The 15,903-nt window shown below is 33.3% G+C and overlaps 1 protein-coding gene across 1 annotated transcript in view; it reads right to left on the bottom strand.

Moving 5' to 3' along the window:
- Positions 1-12,088: 12,088 nt before the first annotated feature.
- The window catches only part of LOC145039603 (uncharacterized), a 29,129-nt gene continuing 25,314 nt past the window's right edge, over positions 12,089-15,903 (bottom strand). The window contains exon 8 of the mRNA XM_078987639.1: positions 12,089-12,101. Within this exon, the coding sequence (XP_078843765.1) occupies positions 12,089-12,101 (13 nt within the window). The remainder of the gene's footprint in view (positions 12,102-15,903) is intronic.

The following is a 15,903-nucleotide window of genomic DNA, read 5'->3' as shown; positions in this document are numbered from 1 at the left end:
TTATTTATAGATTAAGCTTCTATACAACTTAATTTATTAAGCTCTAAAGTCAATTATATCCTATCATCTCTTTTACTAGTTAGGATTTAGAACCCTAACGATCTATAAATGGATTTCACGAAGGAAATCTCATACAAATCATGTATAAAGCTTCTAAAAACTCTCAATAACATACTAAGAACTATAGGTCAATTAACTCGGGCATTCTAGTTAATCTAACATTTTCACCATTGAAGCTCAAAGCTCCATCAAAGAGAAAAATCGTTACCTTTAGAGGGAAAGGATGACAACCCTTGCAATCCTCTATCTTTATCTCATATTGACACCTTCTTGGCATCAAAATCTCCCTATCTCATATCTCCATCAAAATTAGTGAGAAATGGTTCGTTAATGAACCCTTAAGTGCACAATCTCTTGCCTTTTTTTTTATTGGACCCACTTATCTCATAAAATCAACTTAAACTTATCTCGGTTAATTTCACGAACTACATCTTCACAATTTCATGAAATTCATCTAAATAACAAAATTACCCTTTTGGTCAGAAAGTCTCTCAACGTCAATTATTTTCTAAACTTTGGATTTTTACAAAAACCTCTAACTTAATGTATTAATCACTTAATTAGAAGTGTTTATTCCTCCTAGAAAGCACGACGCAAAGCTTGGTCTACTTCATAACTATTTTGGACTATAGTGGTCACGACACGACTAGAGACTGGTCACGACGTGTTAACCATTAACAATTGACTTTTTTTTTTTTACCAATTTGGCTTTTGTTCAAACTTTGATCGACATAGTGTTTTGGGCTAAGGTTTGATCTCTCATTGATAATGATTAATGAGATGCATCTAATGGTGGATTTAGGTGGCTTGTGCTAGTTGGTTCATTTGAGGAGTCTTGCCTGTGAGACTTAGACTTCTAGCTTTATGTGAGTTTTCTCAGTATATGATGTGTGACATTATATGTCCTTTTTGTGGTATGGTGCTTGTGTTACTAGTGTTCAAAATCGGATATCCAAAAATTTCGGATAGTAAATTTTGATATTTGAATCTGTATATGGGATTTCAATGTAGACTTATTTGGACTAATATGAATGTATTTGTAATTTCTTTAGGGAAACCCTTATCTCCATCAAGACAAAAAAAATAATAAGCTTGCTATTTAGTGAGGGGATAAAATGGAATTTAGAAATTCTTCTTATAAAAAATAAACTAAAATGTAGCTATATCATAGAGTATTGGGTAATACTCAAGAAACAACCATTAGGTATATTAAATATTAGGAACAAAATATTAAGAATTGTTGACTTCCTCTTAATATCGGTAAATATTCAAGAAACAACCATTAAGTATATTAAATAGTAGGCATATACACGCGCGTTGCTCATGATTAAAATACAATGATAGAAAACATTTGTAGATTATATATGAACCTATGAATTTTCGATATAATTTTAATACAAAACTAATTATAATTGGTCATCACAATGCACATTATTTAAGTCTTATTTTAATAATTCATTTTGTAAACGGACCTGGGCTTGTCCACTCGTTATTTAGTAGGGTTAGAGTATTTAAGGTGCATGCATGCACTGTGTTTCAAAAACTTTATGCAATATTCTTGTAACCCTAATCACGCCTCTACAGTAGCAATTCTTAATCGAGGTCTTCTGAGGCGGTGACTATTAATCATTTAGCATATTTTGATCCATTGTTGTGTTTTTGTTCTCATTCTGTTTTGAATCTAATCAATCTTTTAAGGATTAATATCCTAACAATTGGTATCAGAGTAGGAGACTGTGTAATCTATACGTATCTCTTTTGTGTAAAGAGTTATTAGGGTTTCCGTTAATATTGAATCTAGTTTAGCTGTCATCACTTATTCTTGACGTGATTCAGTGATCTCAATATTACCCTAAAACTACTACAATTTTACATGTCTAAATCTCAACATGTTTTAAAGATCTTATCATCATGCAGCACGACGATTCTCACATCAACTCCATCAATCTGTCTAGCGGCATTGGATCAACCACAAGGATTCCTATCCTATTTCCTAATGAATATGAAGTCTGGGTGCTTCACTTTGAAGATTATGTTTTTGGTTTGGAGGAAAATGATTATCTTATATGGGAAGCTATCACTTTGGGTGCTTTTGTTCACACTGGAACCATAAGAGTCAATAAGACTCAAACTGATTACAACAGACTTCTTCTCGAAGTAAAGGATTTCCTTCAATATGAGAAGAAGAAGCTGATCAGTAATGTCAAGGCAATGAGCATCATTCGATTTGTCTTGCGCCTCGATACTTTTTCGCCTGGTTTGTTCTTGTGCCACAGCAAAAGCAATCTGGGATAGGCTTAAGGAACTCTACTCTATAGATGCAGATCTTGAGCATTCTATGCAAACACTCTTGCGTTCTGAGTTTAGTGCCTTTGTACAGAAGTTTTAAGAGAGTTTAAGTCAATCCTTCAATCGCTACAATCATTTTCTCAGCAGAATGATGAAACATGGCATTGGATGTGAAATAAACGAACAAAAAGGTCACGTTTATGAATGGATTTCGATCACAGTGGAAAGCAGTGGTGTCTATAGTTAAGGCACATTAGCAGTTCAAGAACTATACACTGGCCAAAATTGTTGTCATCCTGAAGTCACATGAGGATGAAGTGACTAAAGAAGCAAAAGTAGTCTCAAGGATGGGATCATTGGCCCTTATCTCAAAGGGTAAGAAGGTTGTTGAAGATGATGATTTAGATTTTGATCTCTCTGATTGTGAACTATCTAAAGAAGACTTTGCAATGATGGTGTCGAATCCAACGCGATTCGCAAAGAAAAACTTCAACCGAAACAAGAACATAAACTGGCAGGGCAGTTACAGCTCTGAAAAGTGAAAGAGGAAAATGTGAACGGTTCACATAAGGATGAAGAAAAGAAAGATGTTTTGTGGTGACAAATGATGTATCATAGATGCAAGCATACACCACTAACAGTGGATGCAAGAGTGATAGTTGTTTCGCTACAAAGCCGGTGTATAAGCAAATCAGCAAATGTGATCAAATGATTAGCAAGGTAAACTCCATTCTCGAATGTCTTAATATACCCGTGTCCAAATATTAAACTGAACTAAATGAGTTAAAACTCACATTTTCTAGTATCAATAACAGTTTGAAACAAACTTGCTTGTGAAATTCTGACTTAACCGATCAAATTAGCAATGTTTCGTCGAAGAGTGAGGAACGACGCATTTGGATTGAAAAGTTGGAGACGGATATTTCTAATTCTAGGGATGAACTTATTTATTTGCAACGAGACAATTTAATGTTTTTGAAACAACATAATATTTTTTGTTTAATTGCAAAAAGGCTTTATTTTAATATTACTTAATTGGATCTTGATTGTGAGATTGGTAAGAAAATTCATAAAATGATCTTACCGTTACTTAAATTAAAGGAAGATGAAATCGACGCTGATTGCTACAAATGTGAGTCCATCGTCTCATCTGATGAAGTTTTGGATGGCTACGGGGTACGACTAGACAAAATTGAAACATACATTAAGTCCAAAGAACATGTTAAAGCAACTTTTGGATGAAAATGATAAGTTGAAAATCAAAACCGACACAAGATAGAAATTTGTTTCATTGAGTTCAAAGTTGAGTTTAGATAATAAACTTAATGTTGAAAACACATTTGAATTCGATGATGATAGTGATATGAGTGAAATTTATGTAGAAGATGAGGTTGATTGTTCAGCGTTTGTTGAAAACGAACCTGAACCTGTGAAAGTACGAATATCTGAAAATTCAGTAGAATTCGCACGTCTTTCAGTAAATAAACCAAAAACTTTGAAATAAAAAGTTGTTGTTTTTCAAAAGGTTCAAACTGTTCCAAATCAAGTTTTTGCAACCACATGATTGGATAAAAACCAAACTGCTGAATTAACATCCCTTGTCAATGAAGATAACAAATACAGATGTGATGAGTATTTCTCGTCTTCTCCAATCAATAATGCAGACGAAACCGTGGGTCTATTAGAAAAAGACTTCCTGGAGAGTGAAAGGAAGATACGTACCTGAACCACTCAACATTCCATGAGGCAACGAAAATGGATGTCCAAGTGGAACCAACGATGTTTCATGCGAAACCACATCTCTGGAGAATGAAACTCGTATAAGAAAGCCAAAACCTAGGGCAAACATTCACAAGTCATTTGAGCAATTTGCAGCTCAGAAACGCCAAAGGAATGCGAGTTATAACAAAAATATTAAGGAAAGAAAGTAATTCAGGAAATCCAGAAATCCCAATTATGTTCATAAAGAAAAATCCATTCGTTCCAATCCAAATGTGAAAGTCTCTCAAGCTGTGAAACCTAAAGGGTTTTAACAAGGTCGGTCTCAAACTCCAAAGGCTGCAAAACCCAAGTTTCAAAATCAAACGAAGCCTATAGAGAAGGTAAAAACTTATGAGAATGTTTCAAACTCAGCTAATGCATCCAAAGATGTTAAAGGCAAAGGAAAAATAGTTTCGGAGCCTAAAATTCATATCAAGAAAACCGAAACTAGGTCTAAGAGAGAAGAGAAGATATCCTTAAAGGATACGAATCTAAAAGACAAAAGAATAACTGTATTTCAAATTACAAGGAAAGATAGTACAACCTTAATAAAATGAACATATTTGCTAGATCCATCTATTGCTTTTCCTGCTTCTATGAAAACCTCACAAGGACCCAAACAACTTTGGGTTTCTAAATCTGCTTGATTTTTGCAGGTGATACGTGCTGAGCAGTTTGACTCTAAATTGTATATCGATAGTGGTTGTTCGCGTCACATGACAGGTAGAAGGGAGGAACTATGAGAGTACAGAGCATTGAAGGATGGAGGAAGAGTAAAGTATAGAAACAATTCTCTAGGCGTAATAAAAGACTATGGAATGATCACAAATGGAGAATTCTCTCTTCACAAAGTGCCTTATGTGGAAGGCTTGTAACACAACCTGATTAGTGTTTCGCAGCTAGTGTTCGGAACAAGACTGAAAGTTTCATTTGATGATGAAGGATATGAAATTATTGAAAAAAAAATGAAGAACGTTCTCATAAGATCAAAACAAAAAGGCGAGATCTTTCGTCTTTATTTAAAACCCATTAAAGGAAAGCCAACTATTTGTCTATTTGAGAAAGCTTCATCAAAAAATAATTGGCTGTGAGATGACGAAACAGAGCAGGAAGAGTCATCCCATAGTCACCACTACGAAAGTTATTGAACCACTTGAACTTTTGCATATCAATCTTTGTGGTCCTTCTGCAATCGAAAGTGTTGCTGGTTATAAATACATTTTTGTAATAGTGTATGATTTTTCCAGAGTCACTTGGGTTTATTTTCTTTGACATAAATTTGAAGCCACTCCCAAGCTCAAAGACTTCATAAGGCAGATAGAGCTTCAACTGCAAAAGCTAGTTCGCAACGACAATGGGTTGTAATTCAAAAACCAGGTGTTTGAAAATTTTCTGACTACGAAAGGAGTTTCGCATAACTTTTTAGCCCCTTATACTCCACATCAGAATGGATTTATTGAAAGGCAAAACTGGTCCTTATGTGAAGTTGCGAGAACCATGCTCTCATTTGCAAATCCGCCACTCTACTTTTGGGCTGATGCAATTGGAACTGCTTATTTCACACAAAATCGCTCCGTTCTCAACAAGCAATTCTCAGTCACTCCTTATGAAATCTTGAATAAAACGTAAACCCAATGTTAACTTGTTCCATGTTTTTGGTTCTCATTGCTTCGTTTTTAATTCTAAGGAGTAGAGAAACAAATTCGATGCGAATGATGATGAGGGTATTTACTTGGGATATTTGCTGACCTCCAAGGAATATATGGTAGGGCTGGCAATTCTCGACACGACACACGACACGAAATAAATGGGTTTGGGTTGAGTTTTTGAACCCGCCAACCCGCTAACCCGTCAACCCGCCAACCTGTTTATTAAACGGGTCATATATGGGTTTCTCAAAAAATAAACGGGTTGACCCGCCAACCCGTTTATATTCTTAATAAAAAATTTATTTTATTTTTAAATGTATTTATGTATCAAGTATGAATATTTAATAAGTATTATATAATATATACCATTGATTCATAGACAATTTGACTGTTTTGACATTTTGAGTCGTGGTAAATGGTCTAAGATCGTAAGTCGTAACCTATAAGGCTAAGTCTGTAACATGTTTCTATGAATGTTTATAATTTTCATTTGGATGTTTAAGACTTAAATGTCTAAAATTCGGACCCACGAACCCAAATTTGACCCACAAACCAGCCAACCTGTGAACCCGTATAAATAAATGGGTTGGCGGGTCATATATGAGTTTATGTTCCAAACCCGCCAACACGTGACCCACCAACCTGTGACCTGTATATTTAAATGGGTCGTGTTTGGGTTGACATATTTTCACCCGCCAACCCGCCAACCCGCGACACGCCAACCCGAACACGACACGATTGCCAGGCCTAATATATGGTTCTTAATAAGAAGTCCAAAAAGATAGAAGAAACTTATTATGTTACATTTGATGATAATTATATGAAGAGGTATCAGCACACTGCGAATCAATCATAGGAGATCTTCCACAAGCGAATCAATCAACCACTCCATTGCCCAATCTCTACAAAGAATTCATGCTATTATTTGACGAGCCAGCGAAGGCAATATCATCAGAATCCAACGTAGCAGACAACAAAGAGGATGAATTAATATAGTTATTTGATGACACTACGAATGATATGCACAAAGCAACCAAGTGCAAATGTCCCTATGACACGAACACTACATTCGAGGAGGAGAATTTTGAATCACCTTCCAATGCAACTTTTCAGGGGGAGCACTCTACTCCACAAGAGACTCGTCCACCCCAGGGGGAGAATTCAACACCTGAAGACGAGACATTCACATAATTCGACGGGGAAAAGATTATACGAATGATGATTCAGATGCACAATCAGAATTTGAAGAGGTGAATGTTGAACTGGATCCATCTTATGATCTAAATTATCCTCCACTAACTAAATGAACCAAAGATCATCTGAAAACACAAGTCATTGGTGAATCATCTGCAGGAGTTCTTACTAGATCTCAACAAAAATCGAAACAGACTGCACTATTCTCTAAAATAGAATTTTGCATGTTTAATTTGTTCATATTCGAAATTGAACCCAAAATCGTGGACGTTGCTCTAGAGCACTCTGATTGGGTGCAAGCAATGCAAGATGAGCTCAATGAGTTCCAAAGGAACAAGGTATGGAGATTAATTCCCACTCCATCGGATGGATCTGTTGTTGGTCTTAAATGGGTATTTCACAACAAGTTGGACAAAGAAGGGAATGTGACCAGAAACAAAGCGAGACTTTTTGTCACGGGATATTATCAGGAAGAGGGCATCGACTATGAGGAGACCTTCGCACCCGTTGCAAGGTTGGAATATGTTTGCATCTTCTTGGCATATGTAGCACACAAAAACTTCGAAGTATTTCAAATGGATGTTAAATCTACATTCTTGAATGACGAACATGAAGAGATAGTGTATGCAGAGCAACCACTTGGCTTCATAAACGAGAAGTATCATCATCATTGTTGCATCGTAGATAAAGCATTTTTTGGTCTGAAGCAAGCTCCAAGATCCTGGTATGAAACTCTCATACGTTTCTTAAAAATGTCTAAATTTAAAAAACGTTTGGTTAACCCAAACTTCTTTCGTAAGAAAGAGGGTGACCACTTGATGATCGTCCAATTTTACATTTGATGAAATTATCTTCAGATCAACTAACTCCAGCTTAACAGCTGAATTCCAAAAGCTAATAGAAACAAAATTTGAGATGAGTTCATGTGTCCAATTAAAATTTTCCTTGGATTGAACATAAGACAGAGCCAGGAAGGTATTTTTATAAATCAGGATGCATATACGAAGACCTTGCTCACTAAGTTTGGGATGGTAGGAGACTCAAGGGTGAAAGTTCCAATGGCATCCTGAATGAAACTAACTCCATCTCTAGATAAACCGGCTGTAGACACGACACTCTATCGTCAAATGATAGGTTCTTTAGTGTACCTAACTACGAGTCGACCAAATATTATGTTTTCCATTTGTTATTGTGTTAGGTTTTAAGTGAATCCTTGAGAACCACACATGATCGCGATCAAAAACATATTACGGTATTTAAAATGAACATCTTCACTTGGAATATGGTACTTGTCGAAGTCTGGCTTCTTCGTACACGCATTTTCAGATGCTGGTCGTGGAGGGTGTGGGTTGGATAGAAAGATTACAACTGGAGGATGCTAATTTCTTGATGGCAAACTTGTCAGTTGGAAATCCAAAAAGCAAACATGTGTCTCTTTGTCAACAACTGAAGCTGAGTATATTTCCGTTGCCTCATGCACATGCCAGGTCATATGAATTCAAAGTCAACTTCGTGACTATAGCCTAAACATGAAACGAATCCCACTATATTGTGACTCTGAAAGTGCCATTCACATTTTTCACAACCCAGTGCAACACTCAAAGACGAAACACATAGCACTGAGGTATCACTTTATAAAGATCATGTGGAAGATGGCAATGTTGAGATACATTTTGTACGGTCCGCTGATCAGTTAGCTGACATATTCATTAAAGCCTTACCTGAAACGACCTTCAATAGAATACTTCAATGCCTAGGAATGATGGAAGCTGAATTAGTTCTGAAACCACTTTTCATTCATAATGTTATCACTGCGAATCAATGTGAACGCTCGTAGTAATTCACAGTCTACTTTGACACTGCGACTCGGTGCGAACGCTCACAGTGACTCGCAGTCAATTGTTCATTCGTGGTTTGGATCTTCCTGTATCCTTTTATGTATTATGTTTATTCTTGTTTATTATAGTATCGTTTAAATATCTCTTCTATTTTTATTTGTTTTTCAAAAAAAAAAAAAATCCAAAAATATATATTTTTTTTATTTTCATAAATACATAAAATATCAAAAATGTCAGATAACCATGAAGCACTTCAAGGAACACATTCGTAGTCACTCTCAATTCACATGATGGGGGCAGGTATAAATCTTTTTACCTCTGTACTAGCTAAGTGTCCCTAGAAGCATGCGACTACATGTCGGCTGAATCCTCGATGGCTCTATGTTGAAGCCTTATGAATCGATTCTACCAATCGTTATCTGCTTGGTCACTTTCGCATAGCAGAGGTACATTCACTTATATGGAACCACCTTCATATTTCTTCATCACTTTCGTTTTCATAAATGTAACCCTTGAGACTCTCAACAAGTACCACTGAGGTTTATGGTTACACAACATCTGTGTTAATGATCTTAGTTTTGTTCAACCACGAACTGAGTGAAACCCAAAATCCAACACACTTTAATGAATTGACGGTGAAGGGGACGAGCACACACAACACGAAGATACTGCAACAACTTCCCAACCAGAGGTTTCAGCTCCAATATCATCAAACCCCTGAGGTAACTCCAAATTATAATGATTTCTTCCAATATCCACCTCATTCACCTGAAACCACCACCACACCCATAACTATCGCACCCTGTCCTCCACCAGTTTCTTCCCACTTACAGGGCAATATTCCTCTCTCTACTCCTATATTTTCTTAGTCTACTACCCACAAACAACATCAGCTGAACCTTCTGTTACTATCGACATATCTGATGCGGGGGTAGGAGCTTCAGGTTTAACTACAAGTCATTCAACACCACCAATTTCTCCTATGAGGCAAGATGATTTAGACACCTTTTTCAAAGGAGATGGTTTTGATTTAAAATCTTTTCAGTTCAGTCCATTCAGAGTACAGGAGGATAGTGATGATGATGCCCCTGTTACTCAAAGGTAGTTCAAAGTTATCACTGAGAAGCTAGATTTTTTGATCAATTCTTCTCAACCTTCTTCAAGTGATGCTTATTCTAAGGCAGCAATTGAGGCCTTTTTACAGTCAATGACAAAAGAACATCAGGCTAATTTGGATAAAGTGAATCAAGCGGTCTCTGATTCGACTGCAATCTGCAAAGGGGTGGTTGACAAGGTTGAAAAGCTAGTCTTTGATGCTCATACTTTTATGTCGACTCTACAAATGGCTGCTGAGACAAATACCTCTAAGGAAAATGATGCAATAGTGGGTCTTTGAACTTGACTTCATAATGAAAAAGAAGTGCTTATGCAGATTCGTACTACTCTGCAAACGGATAACGGTGACCTTCAGACACCAATTTCCTCAACCATTGAAAAGCTTCATGTAGATCTAGTAATGGAAAGTGGTATTATGGACAAACTTGTTGCCAAAACAACAAAAGTCCAAGTTCAAGCTGCCCAACTTGCTCAAGAAAACACAGAGATCAAGGACCTTAAGTCCGAATGAGTTGTTGTTAAAAGCGTTGTGGAGATATTAACGCTTTGCTCTCTAACATTCTTGATGCTCATGATTCTATTCTTTCCAACTCTATTCGAAGGCATTTAGCTAACAAATTTCATCATCCTCTAACCATGCTCAATTCAATACAGGGTGTTTCAGAGTCCTCTATCCTTCCAAAACAAGGGGAGAACTGTCAAACGAATCTCAGCAACCTCTAAAGACTGATGAGCAAATACCAAAAATCTCCAATGAACCGAAGATTAATGTAGCTTCAGGTTCCAAAGGCAAAGAAAAACTGAAGGATAGCGAAGAAGAAGATCCTGATGAGAACAATCTCAAAAGACGAAAGGATCGTGAGGCTGAATTGGATGAACATCAAAGAATCATCCGCGAAGCAGAGGCGAAGGAGCGAGCAGAACGCGAAGCTCAGGTCACTTTGGAAATTCGAAAGACTTTGTTTCCACCGTGGACATTGGAGCAAATTCTTAATGAGGTGATTGATAATCCAAGCACAAATTGGTTGGAGCCTGTAACTTCATTTGACCTGGAGAACTTGCAAGATTCTTAATTTGATATGCCGATAACTCCACATGCATTCTTATTTTGCAGTTTTGACATTATTGTGAATGCTCCTACCTCAGATGAGGAAGTTGATAACTCTCTAATGGAGTTTTATGTTTCTCATGCCAAGCCTCAATAAGTGCACAAAAGATTACAGTCATGAAGGTTATAGGGCATATTGAAACAGGGAGCTTTGTGAACATCAAGTTCAAAACAACACGAGGATCCGCAAGCATTGTTCACAAGTTTTCCCTAGCTGATCTGCGATGTCTTAATCCATATGATTGGATCGTTTTATTGCACTTCCTTTTGAAGGATGAATAGAAGTACGAACCTGTTCTGGGGCATATCAAGTGAATGTTGATTTCGTACATTTTTGAAGTGGCAAAATTTGACATTGAAATTGCTTCAGTTCTGAAAAGGAAACCTACTTCTCCCCTTACTGGCAAGACAAAAGACATCAACATGATGCATATGGGGAAGATTGAAAAAGAGAACTGGATCGTAATGTTTCATCGTGGTTCAGGATCTAATTTGCAGAAGTGCCTCTTTGCATTGCCTAATAAGCACATGTTCTCTACAGTTTGCTTGGAACTTATTTTGGATATCACAGGCCAATGTAAACAGAGTGATGATGATGTGAAGAAGATTTACTCTGATATGATAAGGTGGTATGTTGCCATTCGCATGCATCTTCTCACAGTTATTCTCAGGTTTTTCAAGACTACAAAGAAGACTTAGAAGTGACGGGCCTCTCACCTCAATGGACACAAAGGGGGAGATTGTTGGGAATTAGGGTTGTGTCATTAAGTCTTATTTTAATAATTCGTTTATCTAAACGGGCATGGGCTTGTGCACCCGTCATTTATAAGGGTTAGAGTATTTAAGGTGCATGCATGCATAGTGTTTCAAAAACTTTTGGCAATATTCTTGTAATCATAATCACGCCTCTACAGCAACAATTCTTAATCAAGTTCTTCTGAGGCGGTGACTATTAATCATTCAGCATATTTTGATCCATTGTTGTGTTTTTGTTCTCAATCTGTTTTGAATCTAATCGATATTTTAAGGATTAATATCCTAACACCATTAAAAAACTCAAATATAAAACTTAATCAAATGCTCAACCTGTTAACATAACCAACACCAAGAATACAGTTAGTAATATCTATAAATTATTACAACAAAAATAAAACATATTGATAATAATACAAAATCACTTGTTTGTATTATATTATTGTCGATCATTTTTTTCGTGAATTTCATATGTTGTAAAAAATACAGTGTAGAGGATTCCACGCGCTATATTCGTGTACTTATATATCTTAAGATAAATAAATCATAAATCATATAGAATAGAAAAAAATAACCATAAACTTCACTTCATATTATCTTCAAACAATATAAACAAAATCCAAAAGATACTCTTTAAGAAATGAAAATAATATGAATTTGGATCTATACGATTATTAATGATATTACGTATTCAAAGTGTCATACGAAAATTAGTATATGTGTTGAAGATGAATTTCTTTAATCAACAACAATTTTTTTGCCATAACTTTATAATCAAGAATTTTTTTTAAATAAACATGTTTAACCAGATTCTTCTTTATTATGACATGTGTTTCAACCTTGCGTAAATTTCGCGTAAATTTCGATATTCTTTTTATACCTATTGGGAAGGGGAACTGATTCGTACACAACATTTTTTTTCCGTACACAACAATTTGTGTTTTAAAAAGTTGTATTGTACAACTTTATAATACATAAATTGTTGTGTATGGCAAAAAACTGTTGTGTACGAATCACTTCCCATTGGGAAGCTATCGATGTGAAAATATGGTTGGTTTCATATATATATATATATATATATATATATATATATATATATATATATATATATATATATATATATATATATATATATATATATTTTCTTTATATGAGAATATTCATGGCATTGAAATTCTTGTTTATCATGATTTTTTTTGAGATAAATCATGTTTCTATGCGATGAGTCTTAAAAATGATATATATATATATATATATATATATATATATATATATATATATATATATATATATATATATATATATATATATATATATATATATATATATAATAATAATAATAATAATAATAATAATAATAATAATAATTCATTTGAAACAACACTTTTATTATAAATTTTATTTTAATTATTAATAGCTTGTAAGAGGCAAATTTCTTGTACATGTAACCAATGCTTTTATTTGCAATATATATATATATATATATATATATATATATATATATATATATATATATATATATATATATATATATATATATATATATATATATATATATATATATATATATATAAAATAACTAAATACATGTAACCAATGCTTTTCTTTGTACTCTCTTTATTGTTTTAGTTTGACTAACTTTTCATTATTTATTTTAAAACACCTTGTCATGAATTTAGTTATTATATATATATATATATATATATATATATATATATATATATATATATATATATATATATATATATATATATATATATATATATATTGTTTTAGTTTGACTAACTTTTCATTATTTATTTTAAAACACCTTGTCATGAATTTAGTTATTATATACATACATACATACATACATATATATATATATATATATATATATATATATATATATATATATATATATATATATATATATATATATATATAACTAAATTCATGACAAGGTGTTTTAAAACAAATAATGAAAAGTTAGTCAAACTAAAACAATAAAGAGAGTACAAAGAATCGAAAAAATATACATAAGATTTAGACTATTGTTCAAAATAAGCACATGATATTTATTTATCTAATGATCTAATCATAATATCTATTTTAAAAGTCATACCATCCTTTTTCTCTTATATAGTTACACGCTACAACAAAATTCAATTTTTGCAAAAGCATGAAATTAAAAAGTCACATCTTTAAATATTATCAAAAGAGAAACCTTATGACATCATCTAAAACAATCTGAACCGTTAATTGCGTTTTCTGTATAGGTTTTACACCCTTAGATCAATTTGCTTACGTCACCTTGATCAAACAAGAAGTCAACCCGTTATATTAGGAAATTAAATGTCAGAATTGAATGAAAATGATACTTGAATTCTTTCCAAACTTACAACTACAAAATTGGTTCCTTATTAATGTAAACCTTAAATTTAGGCTCTATTGTCATTCAAAATTGCTTTCCAAATTATATTATATGTTGAAATCTCGGAAACTATTAATTTCAAATTTCAAAAGTTTCGGATGTATTTATGAACCAATACACTTTCAAGAATGATATCTTCTATTTTAAGTTTAAATGAGATTTCAATTGATTACCTGCTAATTTTCATCATATTGACTTGTATATATATTTCAAACATTTTTAATAATCGATTTACACAAACATTATGTCATAATTCCCACGTAGAAAAAAAATCTCTAAATATTATTAAAAAAGAAATCTTATGACAACATCTAAAACAATCTAGATCGTTGATTGTGTTTTCTTTATAGGTTTTACACACTTAGATCAATTTGCTTACGTCACCTTGATCAAACAAGAAGTCAATCCGTTATATTAGGAAATTAAATGTAGGAATTGAATGAAAATCATACTTAAATTCTTTCTAAACTTACAACTACAAAATTGGTTCCTTATTAATGTAAACCTTAAATTTAGGCTCTATTTCCATTCAAATTGCTTTCCAAATACATTATATGTTGAAATATCAGAAACTATTAATTTCAAATTTCAAAAGTTTCAGATATTTTATGAACCAATTGAAATCTCATTTCAAAAGTTAATTTCAAAACTATTAACAAAATTGTAATTAATTAATTTCTCATTGAAGTTAATAAATGATAAATTTATCTCACTTCCTGCTCATCCAAGTTTTCTCATTGTTATAGCATCACGAAGTTGATCATATCGCATATTTTTCTAAATAAGAAACACCAACAAAAGAAGCTATTTAATTTCATAATAAAATTGAATTAAAAAATAAGTAAATAAATAAATAAGAAATAGAAGAACCTTGTATTAGCACCATATTTTATATTTGACATCATCACCATATTTAAATCCTCCCATAATTTGAGGCATTGTGATTAACCAAAATGCAACAATGCTTGGATCTTTCATGCTATCAATAATATGCGGAAACACAAAAGTAGATGTTTTGAAGTGAGATAATTGTTACAAGAGGAAAATGGGTAGAATCGTAATTGGCATTTACATCATAAGGGTTTTTTGTTTTTTTCATTATGTTGTAAGCTTTGCATGGAGGCTCAATAATTTGCAAAGTAAATAAAACTAAAGGGGTGTTTCTTTTTTCCTTCATTAAACTTTATAGTGAATGACTATGGATAAAGTGTTCTATACATAAAGATTGTAGATAAAGATGGAAAATAAAATGCAATGGATTATGAGAAAACACAAAAAATAAGAACCAAACCTAGGAACCAACATCGAACAAAAACCCTACTTTCTTTACTTCAAAAAAAAATCAACATACCTGCACATACTCAAAACCGTAGAAAGAATTTCACACAAAAAAAATGTTATTTCATAAAAAAAGGAGCCTGAAAAAAAAAGATGGTGGTAAACCGAAGAAGGCATATCAAAATCAACAAAAAAAAAAAAACGAAGATATAAACATAAATAATGGACCTGATAAATGATTTATGTCATATTATCCCTAAAAAAACCATCAATGAATCTTAACATTGTCGATGATAATGACAATAACTTAGATTAAGGGAAAAAAGATCTGGTATTAAAGATGATGTGGAGGGAGATGATTAGCTTCGTTGTAGATTTATTGGTTATAGTTTCTTTATATTTAATATTGTGGGGGGTTTTATGTGGTTCATTTTGAAGGAACAT

Source organism: Lactuca saligna, chromosome 4, assembly GCF_052625555.1.
Source record: "Lactuca saligna cultivar CGN05327 chromosome 4, ASM5262555v1, whole genome shotgun sequence".
In the NCBI taxonomy this organism is placed as follows: domain Eukaryota; kingdom Viridiplantae; phylum Streptophyta; class Magnoliopsida; order Asterales; family Asteraceae; genus Lactuca; species Lactuca saligna.
Note: the sequence above shows the minus strand (reverse complement) of the source record. Positions and strands in the feature narration are given on the sequence as shown.